We start from the raw sequence: 23,952 nt of genomic DNA on the forward strand, positions 1-23,952 counted from the left end.
TTGGAATTCACCCTGACAACTGACAAAATGCCGTCCAAGCAAGAAGAGCAGCGTATCAAAATTTTGCTCGCGCATCGCGAAAATCCGAGCTACTCGCACGCAAAGCTGGCAAAATCGCTAAAAATTGCCAAATCAACCGTTATAAATGTAATTAAAGTGTTTGGGGAACGTTTGTCGACAGCCAGGAAGTCTGGATCGGGGGGAATCGAAAACCGGAAGCCGCTGAGACGACAAAGAGAGTTGCCGGTAGTTTCAAGCGAAACCCTAACCTATCTCTGCGAGATGCCGCAAATAAGCTGGGTGTATCGTCTACAACCGTGCATCGAGCCAAAAAACGAGCCGGACTATCGACTTACAAGAAGGTAGTGACTCCAAATCGCGATGATAAACAAAATACGACGGCCAAAGCGCGATCCCGGAGGCTGTACACGACGATGCTGACGAAGTTTGACTGCGTGGTAATGGACGACGAAACCTACGTCAAAGCCGACTACAAGCAGCTTCCGGGACAGGAGTTTTATACGGCAAAAAGAAGGGGAAAGTTAGCAGATATTTTCAAGCATATAAAACTGTCAAAGTTCGCAAAGAACTTTGACAGTTTTATGTGCAGCATTTTCACAGCTTCCGGGACTGTCAACCAAGAAATTTACGTGAAAGAGTGTTTGAATAAACGTCTGCTGCCTTTCCTGAAGAAACATGGTTGTTCCGTACTGTTTTGGCCGGATTTGGCATCTTGCCATTACGTTAAAAAGGCCATGGAGTGGTACGCCGCCAACAACGTGCAGGTGGTTCCCAAGGACACTGATACTGGGCTATTGTCAAGCGGAACCTAAAGAAGACCAAAAAAACTGCGAAGGACGAGCAGCAGTTCAAGGCAAACTGGCTTTCTGCGGCGAAGAAGGTGGACAAGGTGGCTGTACAAAATCTGATAGCAGGTGTCAAGCGTGAGGCCCGGCAATTCGGATTTGGAAAATCGAAAGCCTAACTGAATATTTTTCCTGAATTTTATACTAATTGAACATGAAAAAGAAATTTAATTTGATTTTCTAAATAAACGATTTCACCGATTTACACGCGTTTTCCCTTGGCCAAATTTTGACCGTATCACCCTTTATTGAGATCCGGAGATTTTGGTAACCATTGGAGTATAGTGGTATAAACGAAGCGAGGAATCTCCTTTTAACGCCATTCCTTGTTGACGGGTACTGAGAGCGATGGTGCCGAGTCCTCTTGGAATGCCCATAGTCATTCGCCGAAATGTTTGTCCTCTTCAGTACTGTCTTTAAGACAATTGGCCCACACTGTCAATAAAAGATCCAATTTTCTGCTGACCAAATTGCCTAATTTGGAATGGCAAACAACTCCTTGACTCTTTCTAATCTAAATATTTTTTGATCAGTGAACTCTGGCACTTTTTGGTTCTGCAATAACTTTAGTTCAAGCTCATTTTAAAAAATTAGGTGCAGCGAGATTTTCAGCACACGAGGAAGTTTTTTTTTTACCCCAGCGTCGTGAATTTCTATCAAATCTGGCCTACAATCATTTCTGTTGTTGCTACCATCACGGTAACGAGCAATGGTTGGAGACAAACATGATTTTTCTACATGTAAATGCTGTAGGTCTACAACGATAGTCAATTGTGGGTTTACAGCCAAATGTTAAGCAATCACACTATCACGCTTTAATTCCATAACGAATAACTTTCTTAATTCAATAGATCAAAATGCTTTTGTAACCATGTAGGCAAATGTCATTGGAATAAATTTATCAGCTGTCAGACCAGCGGTTTAATAGTGATAGCAAACTGAATCTGGTTGCAATACATATCAGCCACACGGTATCATAATTCCAAAATTACACCATTCCCTATATGCTATTTATACCAGATATCAAATCTTTCTCAACATTTTTCAACATTCAGTTGTACGAAGTTTTTTCATTTTTTTTTCATCTGGCACCAAATGCTAATAACTACCGATAACTGGCAGTTTAGTGCCTTTCCACTTTATCATTATATGTCTATGTAGTTCAGTTTTTTTTATTGCATTGCTATGTGCGTCATTTAAGGTAGTTTCATTTATTGTTGGCCTTGGATGTTAGCCCCGATTCCATTTGTTCGAAAGTTCTGTCTTTTTTTGTTTGCCACATCTTTCCTTTGCCAGTTAGCCCTGGGTAAAGTGATAAATTTATACGACAGCATATGTTAAAATGCTACTAGCCGTTGTATGATGATGGTTGGACCATTGAAGAAGATGATAACTTCCACGGTTATGGTTATGAAGTGGTTGGTTATGTTGCACCACCGCCACAATACCATCCTCATCAAAAAACCACTTGAGGCAGGTTATGTTGTCTGAGTAATGCTGTTAGGAAAACTTTAGTATTGTTACAGAATGGTCATTGCGATGACCGCAGTCCTCAATGACCATTTATGGCATCTGTGGTCCCTAGAGAATCCGGAAGAGTGGAAGTAGAACATCGATTTAGTTACCAGCGAATATGGAATGGGGAAACAAATTATATCGTTAAGGAAAAAATATTTCGATAAATTGATGTTGTGTAGTTTATCTTTTAATTATTGTTACGGAATTTCCTATTGACCAAGATCAAACGTCGTGTCTTTTGTGTTTTTTTTTGAGGTGGAGGGTTAGTCCTCCCCCGAAAGCATTTCTATGCTTATGTATTTAGCATATCTTTAAGGAGGTGCTAAAAGCTTCCAAACACATATTTTATTTCCTTAAAAAACTATACATACAAATTTTTCGCTATTCTTCCATCAAATATTATTACTGGCAAAACTATTTCATGTTTAATTTTCTGAGGAATGATATTAATTAAATCTTCTTCTTCCTTTTGTCTTGATATATGCTCTGCATTTATAATTTTTTTATTCACCTCATAAAAATTTAATGCAACTTTTGGCTAAATGTCAAGTTTTGTGATGACTTTTTGAATTTTTTTTGCGATTTTTCTCACACTGTTTCCTCATATTAATACATGTATGCACACATGCTGGATATTTATGAAGAAAAAAATAATTCACCGCATTCCATTTTTTGTTTTCATTGTGGTCAAGCGATATAGACCGGAAACGGAAATAATGACTGCAGTCATATATGAAATTCATCAAATAAATGTGTAATGTAAAAGTTAGAGGAGAAAAAATTTGTCGACAATTTTTTAATTCATGTCATAAAAATTATGTATGAGAAAATGAAATGATAGCTTAATGCTATGATAATTGAATGCAGTAACATTTTATTTTTTTTTTCCAAAAGTTGACAGACGCATTAAAATGAAAAATGTTTTGGTACTCGTATGATTAAACTTTTGTAGGTTAATTTCGGACTATCATATATGCAATATTAATCGGTCCATAAAAAAATATATTTAACAGAAAAAGTTAGATTGCTTAAACTACTTTTCCCAAAGTCTGCTGGGTAAGGTTAGGTTAAGTTAGTTAGGTTAGGTTTTAAAAATAAATTACTTTGAAAAAAAAGGGGAATATCGTTGGTAAAAAATTTCGTCAACCCTTACATGTGCACCGTATCTTTTAAGATACAACCAGAAAAAATTCTTACGTCTAAAAGTTTTGACAGATTTCTATAAAAGCAAGTTTGTTGTATTTAATACCCCAAACCGCTATTTCTAAAAATATCTTTTTCTGGAAAATTTGTTGTAATTCTGAATAAATTTAAATTCAGAAAACTACAACTTGGAAGTTAAATGATATTTACCAGAGATGAAAGAAATGATGATACTAAAAAACTGTGTAGTGTAAAAATGTCTCTTCTAAAATCAAGTTGTTTATTTGTAAATAAAAACTTAGTTTATTATAACACATATATTAAACACATAAATATTTTTTTTAATGTGGTATGCAGATTTATTTACCATCTATTATTATTCACCACTGTGTTATCACAATGAACTGAATAGTCTAAGTGAGCCTGATACATCGGGCTGCCATATAACCTAACTTAACCTAACCTAACTTACCATCTCCCATCTCCCATTTTGCATTTTTTATTTTTCGGAGGAATCGGTGATATCGTGCATTTATGGGTTAAGGAAAAAATACGTTTATTTTGTGTATATACATATAGTCATCGAAAAAAAAGTTGTACACCAATCAATTAGAAATAAATTGTGAAGTGACATGAAAAATATGAAGTAAGTATATATGTATGATACCTTAAATTACAGCTTGAGATCTGGGCTACAATATAGAAGGAAATCAAGTAAGTAAAGCATAAAGTCGGGCGGGGCCGACTACATTATACCCTTCACCACTAACAGGTTGGCTGATAAGTCCCCGGTCTGACACATAGATGGCGTCGTTAGTATTAAATGCATATTATTTTTATATAGTACCAACCTTCAAATGATTCGTGTCAAAATTTGACACGTCTTTTGTGAAGCAACTTTTGTCATTGTGAAAAAAATGGAAAAAAAGGAATTTCGTGTTTTGATAAAATACTGTTTTCTGAAGGGAAAAAATACGGTGGAAGCAAAAATTGGTTTGATAATGAGTTTCCGGACTCTGCCCCGGGGAAATCAACAATAATTGATTGCTATGCAGAATTCAAGCGTGGTGAAATGAGCACGGAGGACGGTGAACGCAGTGGACGCCCGAAAGAGGGGGTTACCGACGAAAACATCAAAAAAATCCACAAAATGATTTTGAATGACCGTAAAATGAAGTTGATCGAGATAGCAGAGGCCTTAAAGATATCATAAATTGGGCTTCGAATTGCTTCCCCACCCACCGTATTCTCCAGATCTGGCCCACAGCGACTTTTTCTTGTTCTCAGACCTCAAAAGGATGCTCACAGGGAAAAAATTTGGCTGCAATGAAGAGGTAATCGCCGAAACTGAGGCCTATTTTGAGGCAAAACCGAAGGAGTACTACCAAAATGGTATCAAAAAATTGGAAGGTTGTTATAACCGTTGTATCGCTTGTTCGTTGTTCGGACGGGCCGAAACTTAAATACCCACCACCATGAATCAAATATTATAGTTTCCTGTGAAAATTTCAGGGGGATTTGGTGACAAGCAGATCAGTTCAACAAGTACACTTCCCGAAGATAAATTCAAACATTTTACCTATGAAGACTAGATCAGATTCTGGATTTATAAGAACCTTATTTGTTTGAGTTTTAGAGGAATCATAAACATCGTGTGCAAGTGTTCAAGAAAATGAAATAATGCCTTGATTTAAAATCTAACATCTGTAGATTTTTACCCTCATTATTTAAATTATTACCAGAAGTAAAATCTGGAAACTATAATTCAGCTTCAAGCAATTTTCATTATCAGTGCACATGGACCAATATTCACCATTTTCGGCACACCTCTTTATGTTCCTAAAATACTTCTAGATTTAAAATGTCATGCAAATTTGATAAAAGTTATGGTTTATAACAGCCCAAGAAGTAAAATCGGGAGATCGGTCTATTTGGGAGATAAACCAAAACATGGACCAATATACGCCATTTTCGGTTCTCATATTTAAAGTCCTAAAATACCTCTAGATTTCTCATTTCAGGCAAATTAGATAAGAACTACGGATTCTAGAAGCCTAAAAAATAAAATCATTTCTTGTACACCTATTTGTATTCCTAAAAACCTCCAGATTTTCGATTTCAGGAAAAGTGGACAACAATTACGGTTTCTAGAAGCCCAAAAAGTAATATCGGGAGATCGGTCTATCTGATGGTTATATCAAAACATGTTCCTATACTCACCCTTTTTCGGCATACCTTTTTATGGTCCCAAAATACCTCTAGATTTCCAATTTGAAGCAAGTTGGATAAGAACTACGGTTTCTATAAGCCCAAGAATAAAATCTGGAGATATGTCTATATGGGGACTATATAAAAACATGGTCCGATAGATTTCTAATTTCAGGCAAATTTGATAAAAACTACAGATTTTAGACGCCCAAGAAGTAAAAACTGGGGATCGGTCTATATGGGGGCTATACCAAAACATGGACCGATACTCACCATTTTCGGCACACCTCTTTATTGTTCTAAAATACCTCTAGATTTCCAATTTCAGGCAAATTGGATAAAAACTACGGATTCTATAAGCCCAAGACCCCAAATCGGGAGATCGGTCTATATGGGGGATATACCAAAACCTGCACCTATACTCACCATTTTTAGCACAACTCTTTATGGTCCTAAAATAACTCTAGATTTCAAATTTCAACCAAATTGGGTAATAACTACGGTTTCTAGAAGCCAAAGAAGTAAAATCGGGAAATCGGTCTATATGGGGGCTATACCTAAACATAAACCGATAGTCACCATTTTTGGCACACCTTTTTATGGTGCTAAAATACCTCTAGATTTCCAAATTCAGGCGAATTGGATAGAAACAATCGATTCTAGAAGCCCTAGAAGTATAATCGGGAGATCGGTCTATATGGGGGCTATACCAAAACATGGATCGATACTCACCATTTTTGGTACATCTCTTTGTGGTCCTAAAATACCTCTAGATTTCCAATTTCAGGCAAATTGGATAGAAACTAAGGTTTTTATAAGCCCAAGACCCCAAGTCAGGAGGTCGGTTTATATGAGGACTATATCAAAACTTGGACCGATAAAGCCCATCTTCGAACTTGACCTGCCTGCAGACAAAGGACGAGTTCGTGCGAAATTTCAGCACGATTGCTTTATTATTGAAGACTGTAGCGTGATTACAACAGACAGACATCCAGACAGACAGACGGACATGGCTATATCGCCTTAGAATTTCTCCCTGATTAAGAATATATATACTTTATATAGTCGGAAATCGATATTTCGATGTGTTACAAACGGAATGACAAACTTATTATACCCCTGTCACCATTCTATGGTGGTGGGTATAAAAACGAATTTTGACAAAACAAGTAAGGAAAGTCTAAAGTCGGGCGGGGCCGACTATATTATACCCTGCACCAGCGTTGCCAATTTAGCTTTTTTCCCGCTAGATTTGGCTTTTTTTGAAGACGTTTAGCGGGAAAAAAATGCATTTAGCTTTTAGCTTTTTTTCTGGCTTTTTTTCATGACCCTTTTAGCTATTTTTGGCTTTTTTTATTTTCGACATGTTTCTATTGAAATATGTATAAATCGGCGTTTTTATCTAAGCCTTGCTGCAAGTATAAGGGTTTCCATATATTTCAAAGCTCAGTTGAAACATTAATGAGTCCAGCCATTATGCGGGCATTTTTGTAGCAAATACACCTTGTAAAGTTTTTTCATTATATACATAAAAGTTATCGTAAACTTTAAATCTACTATTACCATACAAATTTGTTAGATAAACTGTCAGTAAATTATTGGGAATATTATCATTTGACTCGTTTATCCTTTTTATGTTATTATAATATTCTAAAGTTATTTCGATATTACTAAATTAAAATAGTAGATGTGAATAGCTTTGTGCACTGAAAAAATACGAACGCGAATTTTGGTTATAATAGCATTTGTGAATTTCTTTTATATAAACTGTTTTCCTTGTCCAAAAGACGATAAAGTCGTTTTGTCCTTATAATTAAGTGATTCAACTTAGAAATGGGTATGTTTTCATGAAAGAAGGAAGAATTAATGAAATAGTCTTTAAATGTGAGGAGTTTTTGCATCTTAACCACAAACCAAAATAGCGTTCAAAAAGAGAAGATGTTTTTCAACACTTTATTTTAAAAACGTATATATACAATAATTTCTACTTGAAGTCGAGTCTGAATTTGGAAATTTAAGTTGGCGTTAGCACGTTTTTAAAGCACTTTGATAGCTCATGAAGAAAAGCAAAATGTTTTTACTGGGAAATGTAAACTATAGGTATTTTCTACAATTTAAATAAAAGTAATGTATTTCGAATTTTTCACAATTTCAAAACCAAACTAAAATTTTATTTAAAAAAATGACAAATCATTTTTTTACCAAATCCAAAGCATGCTTAGATCATTTAATATTTTAAAATAACAAGTAAATAAAATAGAGGTGTTGGGAAGGTAGCTCCCACAAAACGAAGGACTTCCAGTAAAAAATTTGTGATAGTAATCAAAATGTATCGAATACGCAAACAGAGCTAAATGCTTTAGATATTGTTACAGTCTCACAGAAGTGGAATTAAAATGAAAATATTATGCATTGTAAGTGAAATAAAGCCTTTAAATTTGTTAAATTTCAATCAAAAATGTGACTTTTGATACAAAAAAATTTAGCTTTTTTTCTAGCTATTTTTTAGCTTTTTTTAGCTATTTTTTTGGGCAAATCTAGCGGTTTTTGGTGAAACAATTCTGGCAACGCTGCCCTGCACCACTTTGTAGATCTAAATTTTCGATACCATATCACATCCGTCAAATGTGTTGGGGGCTATATATAAAGGTTTGTCCCAAATACATACATTTAAATATCACTCGATCTGGACAGAATTTGATAGACTTCTACAAATCTATAGACTCAAAATTTAAGTCGGCTAATGCACTAGGGTGGAACACAATATTAGTAAAAAATAAATATGTGAAACATTTGAATCTGAAGCAATTCTAAGGAAACTTCGCAAAAGTTTATTTATGATTTATCGCTCGATATATATGTATTAGAAGTTAAGGAAAATTAGAGTCATTTTTACAACTTTTGGACTAAGAAGTGGCGATTTTACAAGGAAAATGTTGGTATTTTGACCATTTTTGACGAAATCAGAAAAACATATATATGGGAGACATATCTAAATCTGAACCGATTTCAACCAAATTTGGCACGCATAGCTACAATGCTAATTCTGCTCCCTGTGTAAAATTTCAACTAAATCGGAGCAAAAAATTGGCCTCTGTGGTCATATGAGTGTAAATCGGGCGAAAGCTATATATGGGAGATATATCCAAATCTGAACCGATTTCAACAAAATTTGGCACGCATAGTAACAATGCTAATTCTACTCCCTGTGCAAAATTTCAACTAAATCGGAGTTAAAAATAGGCCTCTGTGGTCATATGAGTGTAAATCGCGCAAAAGCTATATATGGGAGATATATCCAAATCTGAACCGATTTCAACCAAATTTGGCACGCATAGTTACAATGCTAATTCTACTCCCTGTGCAAAATTTCAACTAAATCGGAGTTAAAAATTGGCCTCTGTGGTCATATGAGTGTAAATCGGGCGAAAGCTATATATGGGAGATATATCCAAATCTGAACCGATTTCAACCAAATTTGGCACGCATAGTTACAATGCTAATTCTACTCCCTATACAAAATTTCAACTAAATCGGAGCAAAAAATTGGCCTCTGTGGGCAAATGAGTGTAAATCGGGCGAAAGCTATATATGGGAGCTATATCTAAATCTGAACCGATTTGGCTGATATTTTGCTAGTTTTTCGAGACCCATAAAATATTCGGATGTACGGAATTTGAGGAATATCGGTTGATATACACGCCAATTATGACCAGATCGGTGAAAAATATATATGGCAGCTATATCTAAATCTGAACCGATTTTTTCCAAAATCAATAGGGATCGTCTTTGAGCCGAAACAGGACCCTATACCAAATTTTAGGACAATCGGACTAAAACTGCGAGCTGTACTTTGCACACAAAAATACATCAACAGACAGACAGACGGACAGACAGACAGACAGACAGACGGACATCGCTAAATCGACTCAGAATTTAATTCTAAGCCGATCCGTATACTAAAAGGTTGGTCTATGATTACTCCTTCTTGGCGTTACATACAAATGCACAAACTTATTATACCCTGTACCTTAGTAGTGGTGAAGGGTATAAAAATGTGTTTTTATACCCACCACCATAAAATGGTGACGGGGGTATAATAAGTTTGTCATTCCGTTTGTAACACATCGAAATATCGATTTGCGACTATATGAAGTACATATATTCTTGATCAGGGAGAAATTCTAAGACGATATAAGCATGTCCGTCTGTCCGTCTGTCCGTCTGTCTGTCTTTTGTAATCACGCTACAGCCTTCAATAATGGCGCTATCGTCCCCAAATTTGGCACAGATTAGTTTTTTGTGTGCAGGCATGTTCGAAGATGGGCTATATCGGTCCAAGTTTTGCTATATTCCCCATATAAACCGACCTCCCGATTTGGGGTCTTGGGACTATAAAAACCGTAGTTTTTATCAGATTTGCCTGAAATTGGAAATCCAGAGGTATTTTGGGACCATAAAGAAGTGTGTCGAAAATGGTCCGTATCGGTCCATGTTTTGGTATAGCCCCCATATAGACCGATCTCCCGATTTTGCTTCTTAGGCGTCTAGAAACAGTATTTTCTATCCGATTTGTCTGAAATTGAAAATCTAGAGGTATTTTGGGACCATAAAGACGTGAGTCGAAAATGGTCAGTATCGGTCCATGTTTTGATATAGCCCCATATAAACCAAACTCCCGATTTGGAGTCTTGGGCCTATAAAAACCATAGTTTTTATCCAATTTGCCTGAAATTGGAAATATAGAAGTATTTGAGGACCATAAAAAGGTGTGCCGAAAATGGTGCCCATCGGTCCATGTTTTGGTATAGCCCCCATATAGACCGATATCCCGATTTTGCTTCTTGGGCTTCTAGAAACTATATTTACAATACGAGTTGCCTGAAATTTAAAATCTAGAGGTATTTGAGGACCAAAAAAAGGTGTGCCGAAAATGGTGCTCATCGGTCCATGTTTTGATATAGGCCCCATAGAGACTGATCTCCCGATTTTGCTTCTTGGGCTTCTAGAAACTATATTTTCTAAGCGATTTTCCTGAAATTGAAAATCTAGAGTTATTTTGGGACCATAAAAAGGTGTGCCGAAAATGGTGCCCATCGGTCCATTTTTTGGTATAGCCCCCATATAGACCGATCTCCCGATTTTGCTTCTTGGGCTTCTAGAAACTATATTTACCATCCGCTTTGCCTGAAATTCTTGAGCTTCTATAAACTGTATTTATTACCCGAATTGCCTGAAATTCGAAATCTAGAGGTATTTTTAGACCACAAATAAGTGTGCCGAAATTGAGGTATATCGGTTTATTTTTTGGTATAACCACCATATAGACTGATCTCTCGATTTTTACTTCTTGGGTTTCTAGAGACTATGTTTTCTAGCCGATTTGTTTGAAATTCTGGAGGTATTTTAAGGTCACAAGTATGTGAGTAGCAAATGGTACCTATCGGTCCATGTTTTGGTATAGCCCCCATATACACCGATCTCCCGGCTTTATTTCTTGGGCTTCTAGAATCCGTAGTTTTTATCCGATTTGCTGGAAATTAGTAATCTATAATGAAATTTTAGACAAACGAAATTTCCTTTTCTTATAAAGTATTTTCGTTTATTCAACTCTACACCGAAAGAATTCTCTTCGTTAATTTTACGAAGAATTCTTCATTAACTATTCTTCCTGAATTCTTCATTAAAATAACGAAATTTTCATTAATTTTCGTAAATTTTACGAAGAACATTTTACGAATATACGAAACTTCTACGAAACATTCTACATTAACTTTTCTTCGTAAAAAGTTCGTACTTTTAACGAAACTTTCTTCACATTTCATGAATTTTGTGAAGAAGTTTTTACGAATATTTTACGAAACATTCTGCGTTAAAATTTCTTCATAAAAAGTACGAAACATTTTCTTTGAAATAACGAAGAAGTTTCATTGAAGTTTAAAATTTCCGTTCACGGCATTAAATTGTCTTTTATAATGTGCTTGAGTGTATACCTTTATTCTATTTTTTTATGCAAGTCTATGCTACTTCTCATTTGGGTGATAGCGCGCTATGAATAAAAGTGAAGCAATAAAACTAAAAATTATTCAAAAACTTAAGATGTAAAGTAGTGATGTCATTTTTCACACTTGCAACTACAACCAAATGCACTTTCGACTATAATTTTTTTTTCTAAAAGTTCGAACATTTTTCAGAAAAAATTACGAAAGTTTTTCATAAAATGTACGAACATTTTTCATAAAAACTACGAAAATTTTTCATAAAAAGTACGAAACATTCTCATAAAAAGAACGAAATTGTTTCATAAAAAGTACGAAGATTTTTCATAAAAAGTACGAAGATTCTTCATAAAAAGTACGAATTTTTTTCTTACAAACTACGAAAATTTTGGAAGAACTTTTCTTCGTAAAAAGTACGAAATATTTCGTACTTTTAATGAAAAGTTTCTTTGGTTGTAAAACAATGACAAATTTCGTACTTTTAACGAAAATTTTCGTTCTTTTTACGAAGAAAATTCTTTCGGTGTAAAATTCTCTAAAATAGCAGGCACACTGATCATGAAAATTGCTTCAAACTGAAAGTAAAATTTCCAGATTTTACTCATCGTATTTATTTAAATAATGGCAAAAATGGAAAAAATCTTAAGATTTCAAATCAAGGCGTAATTTAATCATATACACGATATGTTTATAATTTCCCTAAAACTCAAACAAAATTGGTTCTCATAAATCTAGAATCTTATCTGGTCTTCATAGGTAGAATCTTTAAAGTTTGTCTTCGGGAGCTGACTGCCTTGGGAGAAGATTTGTCATAAAACCCCCTACAAGTATATATTATCAAGTAACCCACTACGACGAAGAGTTTTCAAAGTAAACTATCATATTTGATACTCCTTTATATACTTGTTCTTTGTTAGAACGGGGACTTATCAGCCAACCTGTTATGTAGACCAAAATGTGTGTTACCATCTCAACTCCTTCAAATTTCTTCCGAGTTATTATGAAGGTTTATATTCCCATATTGAAATATCTATATCTTAACCGAATTGAAGATATGTGGTCTATTGTGGGTTATGATATATTATTTGGTCAAGTCGGGCGATATTTCCACAAGTCGGAGACTTATTTAAAACTCAACCATTCTGTGGAAAGTCTGACATCACAGTGTGTAGGATATGGTTACGATATGGGGAAATCATCACAGAATTTTGTGTAAAATGTGGGTATTTTGGCCATATTTGTATGAGCCGGAAGAACTATATTAAGGATTTATTTAAATCTGAACCAAATTAGATCACACTTGACACACCTAAATAGCGAATTAAATATATTCTCTGTAGAAACTATCAAGTGAATTGGAGGAAAATGCCATTAAAAATGGGATTAAAATATGAAATATTCTACCATATTTCCCCAACTCTGGCATACACATACATGGGAGCTGTATCCAAATCTGAACCGATTTTGACCAAATTTGACATGCATAGTTAGAATAATAATTTTGCAATCTTTGCAAAAACGATCGGGCTTAAACTGCGAGCTGTACTTTGCATACAAAATTACATAACAGGTTGGCTGATAAGTCCCCGCTCTAACAAACAAAAACACATTTTTTTTGTCAAAATTCGTTTTTATTATTCAACATAGTTCTCTTCAAGAGCGATACAATGATTATAACGACCTTCCAATTTTTTGATACCATACTCCTTCGTGTTTACCTCAAAATAGGTCTCAGTTTCGGCGATCACCTCTTCAATGCAGCCAAATTTTTTCCCTGCGAGCATCCTTTTGAGGTCGTCAAACGCTCCAATAACGCCATATAATAGTCACTGTTGATGATTTTTCCCTTCTCAAGATAAACGATAAAAATTATTCCATGCGCATCCCAAAAACCAGAGGCGGCCAGTACTTTGCCAACGGACTTTTGAGTCTTTCCACGCTTCGAAGACGGTTCACCGGTCGCTGTCCACTCAGCCGACTGTCGATTGAATTCAGGAGTGTAGTGATGGAGCCATATTTCATCCATTGTCACATATCGACGGAAAAACTCGGGTGTATTATGAGTTAACAGCTGCAAACACCGCTCAGAATCATCAACACGTTGTTGTTTTTGGTCAAATGTGAGTTCGGGCGGCAACCATTTTGCACAGAGCTTCCGCATATCCAAATATTGATGAATGATATGACCAACACGTTCCTTTGATATCTTTAAGGCCTCTGCTATCTCGATCAACTTCATTTTACGGTTATTCAAAATCATTTTGATGTTTTCGTCGGTAACCACCTCTTTCGGGCGTCCACTGCGTTCACCGTCCTCCGTGCTCATTTCACCACGCTTGAATTTTGCATACCAATTATTGTTGATTTCCCTGGGGCAGAGTCGGGGAACTCATTATCAAGCCAAGTTTTTGCTTCCACCGTATTTTTCCCCTTCAGAAAACAGTATTTTATCAAAACACGAAATTCGTTTTTTGCATTTTTTCACAATAACAAAAGTTGCTTCACAAAAGACGCTCTATCTCACAAACTAATTGACTTACAGACGTCAACTTTTGACACGAAGGTTGGTACTATATAAAAATAATATGCATTTAATACTAGCGATGCCATCTATGTGTCAGACCGGGGACTTATCAGCTAACCTGACAGACGGACGGACCGACAGACAGACAGACGGACATCGCTAAATCGACTCAGAATTTAATTCTGAGCCGGTAGGTATACTAAACGATGGGTCTCAGACTTTTCCTTCTTGGCGTTCCATACAAATGTACAAACTTATTATACCCTGTACCACAGTAGTGGTGAAGGGTATAATTATTTCAGATTTAATTCTGTTTAGGGAAATAAAAAAAACAAAAAAAATTGTTAATTTCACTTGGCCAAAAAAGTAAATAAAAATTATTGGTTTAAACACTAAATATTAAAATTTTTAATATTTTGTATGGGAGCCCTTAGTGTTTTCTACTGCGTGGAGTATATTTGGCATTGAGTGGGTTAGGGTTTTCGTCAAATCTACGGGAATTGAGAGTTTCTTCGCTAAAAATATTAGAGTTCTTCAGCTTTGTCTTCATATATGCTCATTGGCGTTCAATTAGATTCATGTCAGGCTCTGCGGAGGGTGAGGTAATACTTTTTTGGTGGTGTATAGCAAGTACGAGGGCGGTTCGGAAACTTCTTAGCCTATCAACGAAAGAGAATAGTTAGTTTTTCGAAAATATTTTTATTTTTCAATATAATCTCTTGACACTTCAATACACTTAGTTCAACGCTTTTCTAGCAATTCTATCCCTTGGTTAAAATAATTTTCCTCAAGGTCTTCAAAATAGTGGTTTACAACTGTAATTGCATCTTCATTTGAGGTAAAACGCTTGCCAGCAAGGAATTTTTTTAGATTTGGGAACAAGTAAAAGTCACTGGGAGCTAAATCAGGAGAATAAGGTTGGTGGTCAAGCAACTCGTACATTAATTCGTTGATTTTAGCCATTGTTAAAACACCCTTGTGCGCTGGTGCGTTGTCTTGATGAAAAATTATTTTTTTGTGTTGTAAGCCAGGACGTTTTTCTCGAATTTGTAAATCCATCCATTTTTATACCCTCCATCATAGGATGGGGGTATATTAACTTTGTCATTCCGTTTGTAACACATCGAAATATTGCTCTAAGACCCCATAAAGTATATATATTCTGGGTCGTGGTGAAATTCTGAGTCGATCTAAGCATGTCCGTCCGTCCGTCGTCTGTTGAAATCACGCTAACTTCCGAACGAAACAAGCTATCGACTTGAAACTTGGCACAAGTAGTTGTTATCGATGTAGGTCGGATGGTATTGAAAATGGGCCATATCGGTCCACTTTTACGTATAGCCCCCATATAAAGGGACCCTCAGATTTGGGTTGTGGAGCCTCTAACAGAAGCATATTTCATCCGATCCGGCTGAAATTTGGTACATGGTGTTGATATATGGTCTCTAACAACCATGCAAAAATTGGTCCATATCGGTTCATAATTATATATAGCCCCCATATAAACCGATCCCCAGATTTGGCTTGTGGAGCCTCTAAGATAAGCATATTTAATCCGATCCGGCTGAAATTTGGTACATGGTGTTAGTATATGGTCTCTAACAATCATGCAAAAATTGGTCGACATCGGTCCATAATTATATATAGCCCCCATATAAACCGATCCCCAGATTTGGCTTGCGGAGCCTCAAAGAGAAGCAAATTTCATCCGATCCGGCTGAAATTTGGTACATAATGTTGGTATATGGTCTCTAACAACCATGCAAAAATTGGTCCACATCGGTCCATAATTATATATAGCCCCCATATAAACCGATCCCCAGATTTGGTTTGTGGAGCCTCTAAGAGAAGCATATTTCATCCGATCCGGCTGAAATTTGGTACATGGTGTTGGTGTATGGTCTCTAACAACCATGCAAAAATTGGTCCATATCGGTCCATAATTATATATAGCCCCCATATAAACCGATCCCCAGATTTGGCTTGTGGAGCCTCTAAGAGAAGCATATTTCATCCGATCCGGCTGAAATTTGGTACATGGTGTTGGTGTATGGTCTCTAACAATCATGCAAAAATTGGTCCACATCGGTCCATAATTATATATAGCCCCCATATAAACCGATCTCCAGATTTGGCTTGCGAAGCCTCAAAGAGAAGTAAATTGCATCCGATCCAGCTGACATTTGGTACATGGTATTGGTATATGGTCTCTAGCAACCGTGCAAAAATTGGTCCACATCGGTCCATAATTATATATAGCGCACATATAAACCGATCCCCAGATTTGGGTTGCGGAGCCTCTAAGAGAAGCAAATTTCATCCGATCCGGCTGAAATTTGGTACATGGTATTGGTATATGGTCTCTAGCAACCGTGCAAAAATTGGTCCATATCGGTCCATAACTATATATAGCCCCCATATAAAACGTTCTCCAGATTTGACCTCCGGAGCCTCTTGGAGGAGCAAAATTCATCCGATCCGGTTCAAATTAGGAATGTGGTGTTAGTAAATGGTCGCTAACAACCATACCAAAATTGGTCCAATCACACAAAAATTGGTCCATATCGGTTTATAATCATGGTTGCCACTCGAGCCAAAAATAATCTACCAAGATTTTATTTCTATAGAAAATTTTGTCAAAAGTTTATTTCTATAGAAAATTTTGTTAAAATTTTATTTCTGTAAACATTTTTGTCAAAATTTTCTTTCTATAGAAAATTTTGTGAAAATTTTTATTTCTATAGAAAATTTTGTGAAAATTTTATTTCTATAGAAAATTTTGTTAAAATTTTATTTCTGTAGAAAATTTTGTCAAAATTTTATGTCTACTTTGTCAAACTGAATTATATACGTATTGGATCGATCTTTTTATACCCTCCATCATAGGATGGGGGTATATTAACTTTGTCATTCCGTTTGTAACACATCGAAATATTGCTCTAAGACCCCATAAAGTATATATATTCTGGGTCGTGGTGAAATTCTGAGTCGATCTAAGCATGTCCGTCCGTCCGTCCGTCTGTTGAAATCACGCTAACTTCCGAACGAAACAAGCTATCGACTTGAAACTTGGCACAGGTAGTTGTTATCGGTGTAGGTCGGATGGTATTGAAAATGGTCCATATCGGTCCACTTTTACGTATAGCCCCCATATAAAGGGACCCTCAGATTTGGGTTGTGGAGCCTCTAACAGAAGCATATTTCATCCGATCCGGCTGAAATTTGGTACATGGTGTTGATATATGGTCTCTAACAATCATGCAAAAATTGGTCGACATCGGTCCATAATTATATATAGCCCCCATATAAACCGATCCCCAGATTTGGCTTGCGGAGCCTCAAAGAGAAGCAAATTTCATCCGATCCGGCTTAAATATTGGTACATGATGTTGGTATATGGTCTCTAACAACCATGCAAAAATTGGTCCACATCGGTCCATAATTATATATAGCCCCCATATAAACCGATCCCCAGATTTGGCTTGTGGAGCCTCTAAGATAAGCATATTTAATCCGATCCGGCTGAAATTTGGTACATGGTGTTGGTGTATGGTCTCTATCGGTCATATCGGTCCATAATTATATATAGCCCCCATATAAACCGATCCCCAGATTTGGCTTGTGGAGCCTCTAAGAGAAGCATATTTCATCCGATCCGGCTGAAATTTGGTACATGGTGTTGGTGTATGGTCTCTAACAATCATGCAAAAATTGGTCCACATCGGTCCATAATTATATATAGCCCCCATATAAACCGATCTCCAGATTTGGCTTGCGAAGCCTCAAAGAGAAGTAAATTGCATCCGATCCAGCTGACATTTGGTACATGGTATTGGTATATGGTCTCTAGCAACCGTGCAAAAATTGGTCCACATCGGTCCATAATTATATATAGCGCACATATAAACCGATCCCCAGATTTGGGTTGCGGAGCCTCTAAGAGAAGCAAATTTCATCCGATCCGGCTGAAATTTGGTACATGGTATTGGTATATGGTCTCTAGCAACCGTGCAAAAATTGGTCCATATCGGTCCATAATTATATATAGCCCCCATATAAAACGTTCTCCAGATTTGACCTCCGGAGCCTCTTGGAGGAGCAAAATTCATCCGATCCGGTTCAAATTAGGAATGTGGTGTTAGTATATGGTCGCTAACAACCATATCAAAATTGGTCCAATCACACAAAAATTGGTCCATATCGGTTCATAATCATGGTTGCCACTCGAGCCAAAAATAATCTACCAAGATTTTATTTCTATAGAAAATTTTGTCAAAAGTTTATTTCTATAGAAAATTTTGTTAAAATTTTATTTCTGTAAACATTTTTGTCAAAATTTTCTTTCTATAGAAAATTTTGTGAAAATTTTTATTTCTATAGAAAATTTTGTGAAAATTTTATTTCTATAGAAAATTTTGTTAAAATTTTATTTCTGTAGAAATTTTTGTCAAAATTTTATGTCTACTTTGTCAAACTGAATTATATACGTATTGGATCGATCTTTTTTGATTTAATATATACCACGTATGGACTTACATACAATTTAGAAGATGGTGTTAGGAGGTTATAAGATACCTTGCCATCGGCAAGCGTTACCGCAACTTAAGTAATTCGATTGTGGGTGGCAGAGTTTAGAAGAAGTTTCTACGCAATCCATGATGGAGGGTACATAAGCTTCGGCCTGGCCGAACTTACGGCCGTATATACTTGTTTGGATTATTCTTTTGTATCTGGAGTATAGTGGTGGATACATGTCTCATCAACAGTTATGAAACGAAGCTTAAAATCCATTTTATTTCGCTTAAAACGATCCAAACAAGCTTGAGAAATTGTTCATTCTTATGCGTTTTTTGATCGACTGTTAACAAATGCGGCACCCATCTTGCAGAAAGCTTTTTCATCTGTAGTTCTTCATGCAAAATTAAATGGACTCGATCATTTGAGATGCCCATGATATTAGCAATTTCACGCACTTTTATTCGTCGATCATTTAATACCATATCATGCACTTTGGCTATTTCTGTTGTTGTTCCCGTTTTTGGACGTCCACTACGTTTAAATTCAGCAACCCAATGTTTTACTGTTGCATATGAAGGAGCACTTTCACCATATCATTATGAATTTCTTCTCCCGATAAACCTTCTTTATGTAAATATTTAATGACAGCACGCATTTCTAATTTTTCCAATGTAAAAAAATTGCGGATGATTATTTTTTTAACACCTGTTTCTATATGAAGGAGTTGCCAGATCGAAACAAAATTTAACATGTGTTGATAACAGAGATGGAAGTTTCCAAAACACTTAATTTTTTTCTGCTTATACCGCGCTTTTTGTGCTAGGCTAAGAAGTTTCCGAACTGCCTCCGTATTCCTTAACAATATGGGGGCCATTATCGTGGACAAACGCAAATCCGTCTTCCAGGCCCATTGTTTGGCCAGATTCGGCCAAATTTTTCTTCAGAATATATAAATTATATATTTTGTGTATATTTCCTTCAAGAAGTATGCAGTTTCCAACGTCATTTGCATACCGTCACATTCCCACCTACGTGGTAAACACTAAGAGTAATTGTTAAATTGCACTAAAGCGTTTGTTTCGATAGTGCAATTGGTGGGGGTTGAAGAGCCTCGAACACAGCAATGCTGACTCGTGCTTCTGGTTGAAACTCTCGTGGGGCTAAGAACTCCAAGTGTCTTTCAAAATGGAGCGCGAAGCCTAGTGCCTTACGAAATAAAAAAGACACCACCTTATTGTTGAGTTAAATTTATTGAAGAGTCAACTTGACCCGTTTACTTCAACTGCTCAAACTTAACTAATCATTTCACTGACAAAATTCAATATTTAAATCCGTTAGAAATGAAACGGTTACTATATAATGGAAGGATGAAAATGAATGCAAAGATAAATAATTACAAAATCATACTTCATGTAAAATGTACAAATTAATAAGATGAAATTGGTGTAAAACAAAATAATAACATAACTTAAGAGAAGAAATTAAGAGATTTGGATCGAATCTGTGTTTGCTCTTCGTGAGCACCAATCATAAACGTCATTAGGGAAGTTCACCAATAGTAGCTTGTTGAACTCGCTTCAACATACTCCCGCCTCAGCCTAGATGATGAATCGCTGCACCGTTGTTGTAGAAATTCATTTTATAATTTATCGAAATGTTCAGTAGTTATTGCTGGATTGTTTAACACTCTCTCAGGATTGATGGTGATGTTGAGTTACTCTCACTAGAAGTTGTCATCGTGTACTGAAAATAAAGAAAAGATAGAAGCAAGTACAAGAGATTAAATGGTGGATGGCGAGTGATCTACTTGAAGCGCTGGTTGCTACCCGTAGTTGGGAACTGTTGTTGGTCTGCCCTTTGTATTTGAATTTGTAGTCTTTTATAACCTTAAGCTTGGGTATAATTTCATAAGTGTCAATTACAAACTCCTTTGTGGCCAATGCTCCCTCGAGGAGTAATGTATATTGGGCAAATGTGATGAAAACGTTGGTTTTGTTGTTAGAATATGTATGCAAACAATTTTTTGTACTGCTCCTGTTTACCTTTTTCTCGCCCAAATTGACAGAAAGGTATATGTTGTGAAAGCTATTCAAAGATGAATTTGATTTCTCATCGGGTTGATTTAAGATCGTTGATGAACTTACTGCTATATCCTTTGTTTGGAATGGAACATGTCTCGATTGGTTGGTGCATTTTTTATTGTTCCCCACTTGGCAATTTTCGGGTGTATTTGCTAAAATATGTTGTGAACCATAAGACTGTTGATAACAGTTTGTCTTAGGACCGTGAGGGTTTGGTTCTGCATATTCCATATATGTTTTGCGCGAGGCTTTTGTTGTTGCATACGCTGAAACATTGTAATATTTTACAGATGATTGTCGTTTATTAGGTCCCGCTTCCATGCGGGAATTTTTGGATTCATTGTTGTTTGGTTTTATTGTCTTGGAAGAGTGGGTAGCCAATAAAGTGTGGTTCATGATGTTGGCCTTACATATTTGGTATGTGCAGCACGCTTCTTCAAATTTGTCGGAGTATGGTCCACAAAAGTCCAGTTCTTCTTCTACATCATTTAACATTAGATCTTCGTAGCTTTTTATTAAGCGTACCCACCATCTATCCAACTCGAATTGAAAAATGTTTAAATAATATCCAGAAATGTTCTCCACTCGTACTCTTCTGGAGAACGAAATAATTTGGTTGTAATTAAAAATAAATTTCCGAAGTAATGCCATTATTTTTTTTTTTTTTAATTTATGTTTTGACGTTTTTTGCTCCCAACATTATTTTCTGTATATCTGTTTTCCGGGCATTGTATTTTAAACATTATTTTTTGTTTGTTTGTTGCGGGAACTAACTGTACTTTTTTATATTTTCTGTGTTTATTTGTTCTTTTCTTCAGTCGTCTTTCATGATTAGATTTAATTTTTCCTTTTTCGACGTTTGCAACTATAATTTAACTTTAACAATTGATTTATTTTTAGAAAATGTCAATTAATTGCTTGCGGCTTTACCAATGTTAATTTTTACGTGCTTTATTGTTTTCTATTTGTTCTTGTGACTGACGTCTCTCTCTCCTCCAGAGATGGATGGTTGCCACTCATAAATTATCTCCAAATATATTACATTGAAATTTCAAATACTAATTAAATCGATGATGTGGCAATAATGATGTAACTGTCATATCATGAGATGTCTTACTCTCTCGCCAATTGTTTCTATTACGTCTCATGTGGAGACTTTACTTTTCATTATGTTCGTTAAAGTCTCCGCTTCAACCAATGACAAAATAATGCAACGTTGTTGTTGATGAATTTTCAATAATTATTTTTGTTGTTGTGTTTTATTATTTGCTTTGCATTTGAGGAACAGTATTTACGTATATTCGTGGAGATTTTATTTTTTGGAAAAAAATATATTCTCTTTAAGAGAATAATTATTCTTGCGCAGAGAAATGTTGTAATACTTGCATGAAATGTTGTTGCTTGTAATATCTTATATATTTGAGCTTATAACTGCGGAGGGATTGTGTAATATCTTCTTTTAAGATAAATATAGTTATATATTTTACCTCCCGCCTCAACAAAGTTCCATATAGCAATGAATATTGATAGGGCGCAGCAGATTTGTTGTTGTAAAAATTTTTGAAATGCAAATTTGTTGCAACTTTAAAGAAATAACTGAATGGTTACCACGGGGGATATTGCGTAATACATTTACACTGATTTTTTAGTTTATTTTTGCAATTTACTTTGGGGGCAATCGACGTTTTGTTAACTTTTGTAATCACTCGCACATACATCAAATAATACGCTTGTACATACCCAATCTATTCCTTACATATGTGCTGTGCCTCCAATTTGTTAGAGTCGTCCTTCTTTGCGGCAGCCTTGTAGATCGTTTATTACCAAAATATCGTTCCCGTCTTCCAGAGTCGTCTTCTCCAAAAATTGAGGGCTGCCGTAATTTTCTTCCGAGTTTCCACTAGTTGTTACAAACCGCTGGGATTCATGGAGTTACCTTGTGTAACGATGTCTCATAAATAGACAGTACCGCCGTTGCGGACGTTGAGCGACCGTTGCCGCTGGTTCTACCTTCTCCTAACACCTAATTAGGAGGTTCGAATGGACCATGTTAAATTGCACTAAAGCGTTTGTTTCGATAGTGCAATTGGTGGGGGTTGAAGAGCCTCGAACACAGCAATGCTGACTCGTGCTTCTGGTTGAAACTCTCGTGGGGCTAAGAACTCCAAGTGTCTTTCAAAATGGAGCGCGAAGCCTAGTGCCTTACGAAATAAAAAAGACACCACCTTATTGTTGAGTTAAATTTATTGAAGAGTCAACTTGACCCGTTTACTTCAACTGCTCAAACTTAACTAATCATTTCACTGACAAAATTCAATATTTAAATCCGTTAGAAATGAAACGGTTACTATATAATGGAAGGATGAAAATGAATGCAAAGATAAATAATTACAAAATCATACTTCATGTAAAATGTACAAATTAATAAGATGAAATTGGTGTAAAACAAAATAATAACATAACTTAAGAGAAGAAATTAAGAGATTTGGATCGAATCTGTGTTTGCTCTTCGTGAGCACCAATCATAAACGTCATTAGGGAAGTTCACCAATAGTAGCTTGTTGAACTCGCTTCAACAGTAATATTTCTTTATGTAATAATAACTATTATTATAAGTGTTTAGATTTATACTTCGTGCATTTTAAATAAACAAGGGAGATAAAGGGGGAAAACGAAATATTACGCATACTGTTAACCACGTAGGTACGAATGCGACGGCATGCAAATGGCGTTGGAATCCTCATATTTCATGAAGGAAATATACACAAAAAAATACAATTTATACATTCTGAAGAATAATTTGGCCGAATTTGTTCTATTACAATTACAAAGCACAAGTTTTTTTGGTTCTACTGAAACCTCATTTTTTCCAAAACATTTTTAACTAATTACTATGATAAAATTCATTTATTTTGTATTAAATTTTAAGAATTTAAATTTAATATTCTTTTGCCAGGGCAAAAATGTATATAAAAATTTGTTTCGTTACGGTGTGAAGATTCTTATTTCTAGTCGCCTTCGGAGTCAGTATGTTGTCAAACCTAGATGAGTAGTTTAATACAGGGATGGAAAAACCAATCCGAAGTACGAAAAGT

General features: G+C 35.7%; 1 protein-coding gene across 2 annotated transcripts; it reads right to left on the reverse strand.

Moving 5' to 3' along the window:
* Positions 1–20,007: 20,007 nt before the first annotated feature.
* LOC142224385 (uncharacterized) lies at positions 20,008–23,129 on the reverse strand. 2 transcript variants are annotated; one of them, XM_075294165.1, is made up of 2 exons: positions 20,603–23,129; positions 20,008–20,519 (listed from the first exon to the last, which is right to left on the reverse strand). In XM_075294165.1, exons 1-2 carry the CDS (start codon positions 21,506–21,508, stop codon positions 20,457–20,459), a joined length of 969 nt encoding a protein of 322 aa, XP_075150280.1. In that variant the 5' UTR covers positions 21,509–23,129; the 3' UTR covers positions 20,008–20,456. The 2 variants fall into 2 exon arrangements, with proteins under 2 accessions (XP_075150280.1, XP_075150281.1); XM_075294166.1 differs by having other exon boundaries at positions 20,584–23,129.
* Positions 23,130–23,952: the final 823 nt, after the last annotated feature.

Source organism: Haematobia irritans, chromosome 2 (assembly GCF_050003625.1).
Source record: "Haematobia irritans isolate KBUSLIRL chromosome 2, ASM5000362v1, whole genome shotgun sequence".
Lineage (NCBI taxonomy): Eukaryota > Metazoa > Arthropoda > Insecta > Diptera > Muscidae > Haematobia > Haematobia irritans.

Coding starts and splice junctions, on each gene's coding strand:
- LOC142224385 (XM_075294165.1), bottom strand. CDS start 21,508: ATGGCATTACTTCGGAAATTTATTTTTAATTACAACCAAATTATTTCG. Junction 20,520..20,602: donor ACAACAGTTCCCAACTACGG/GTAGCAACCAGC, acceptor CTTTATTTTCAG/TACACGATGACAACTTCTAG.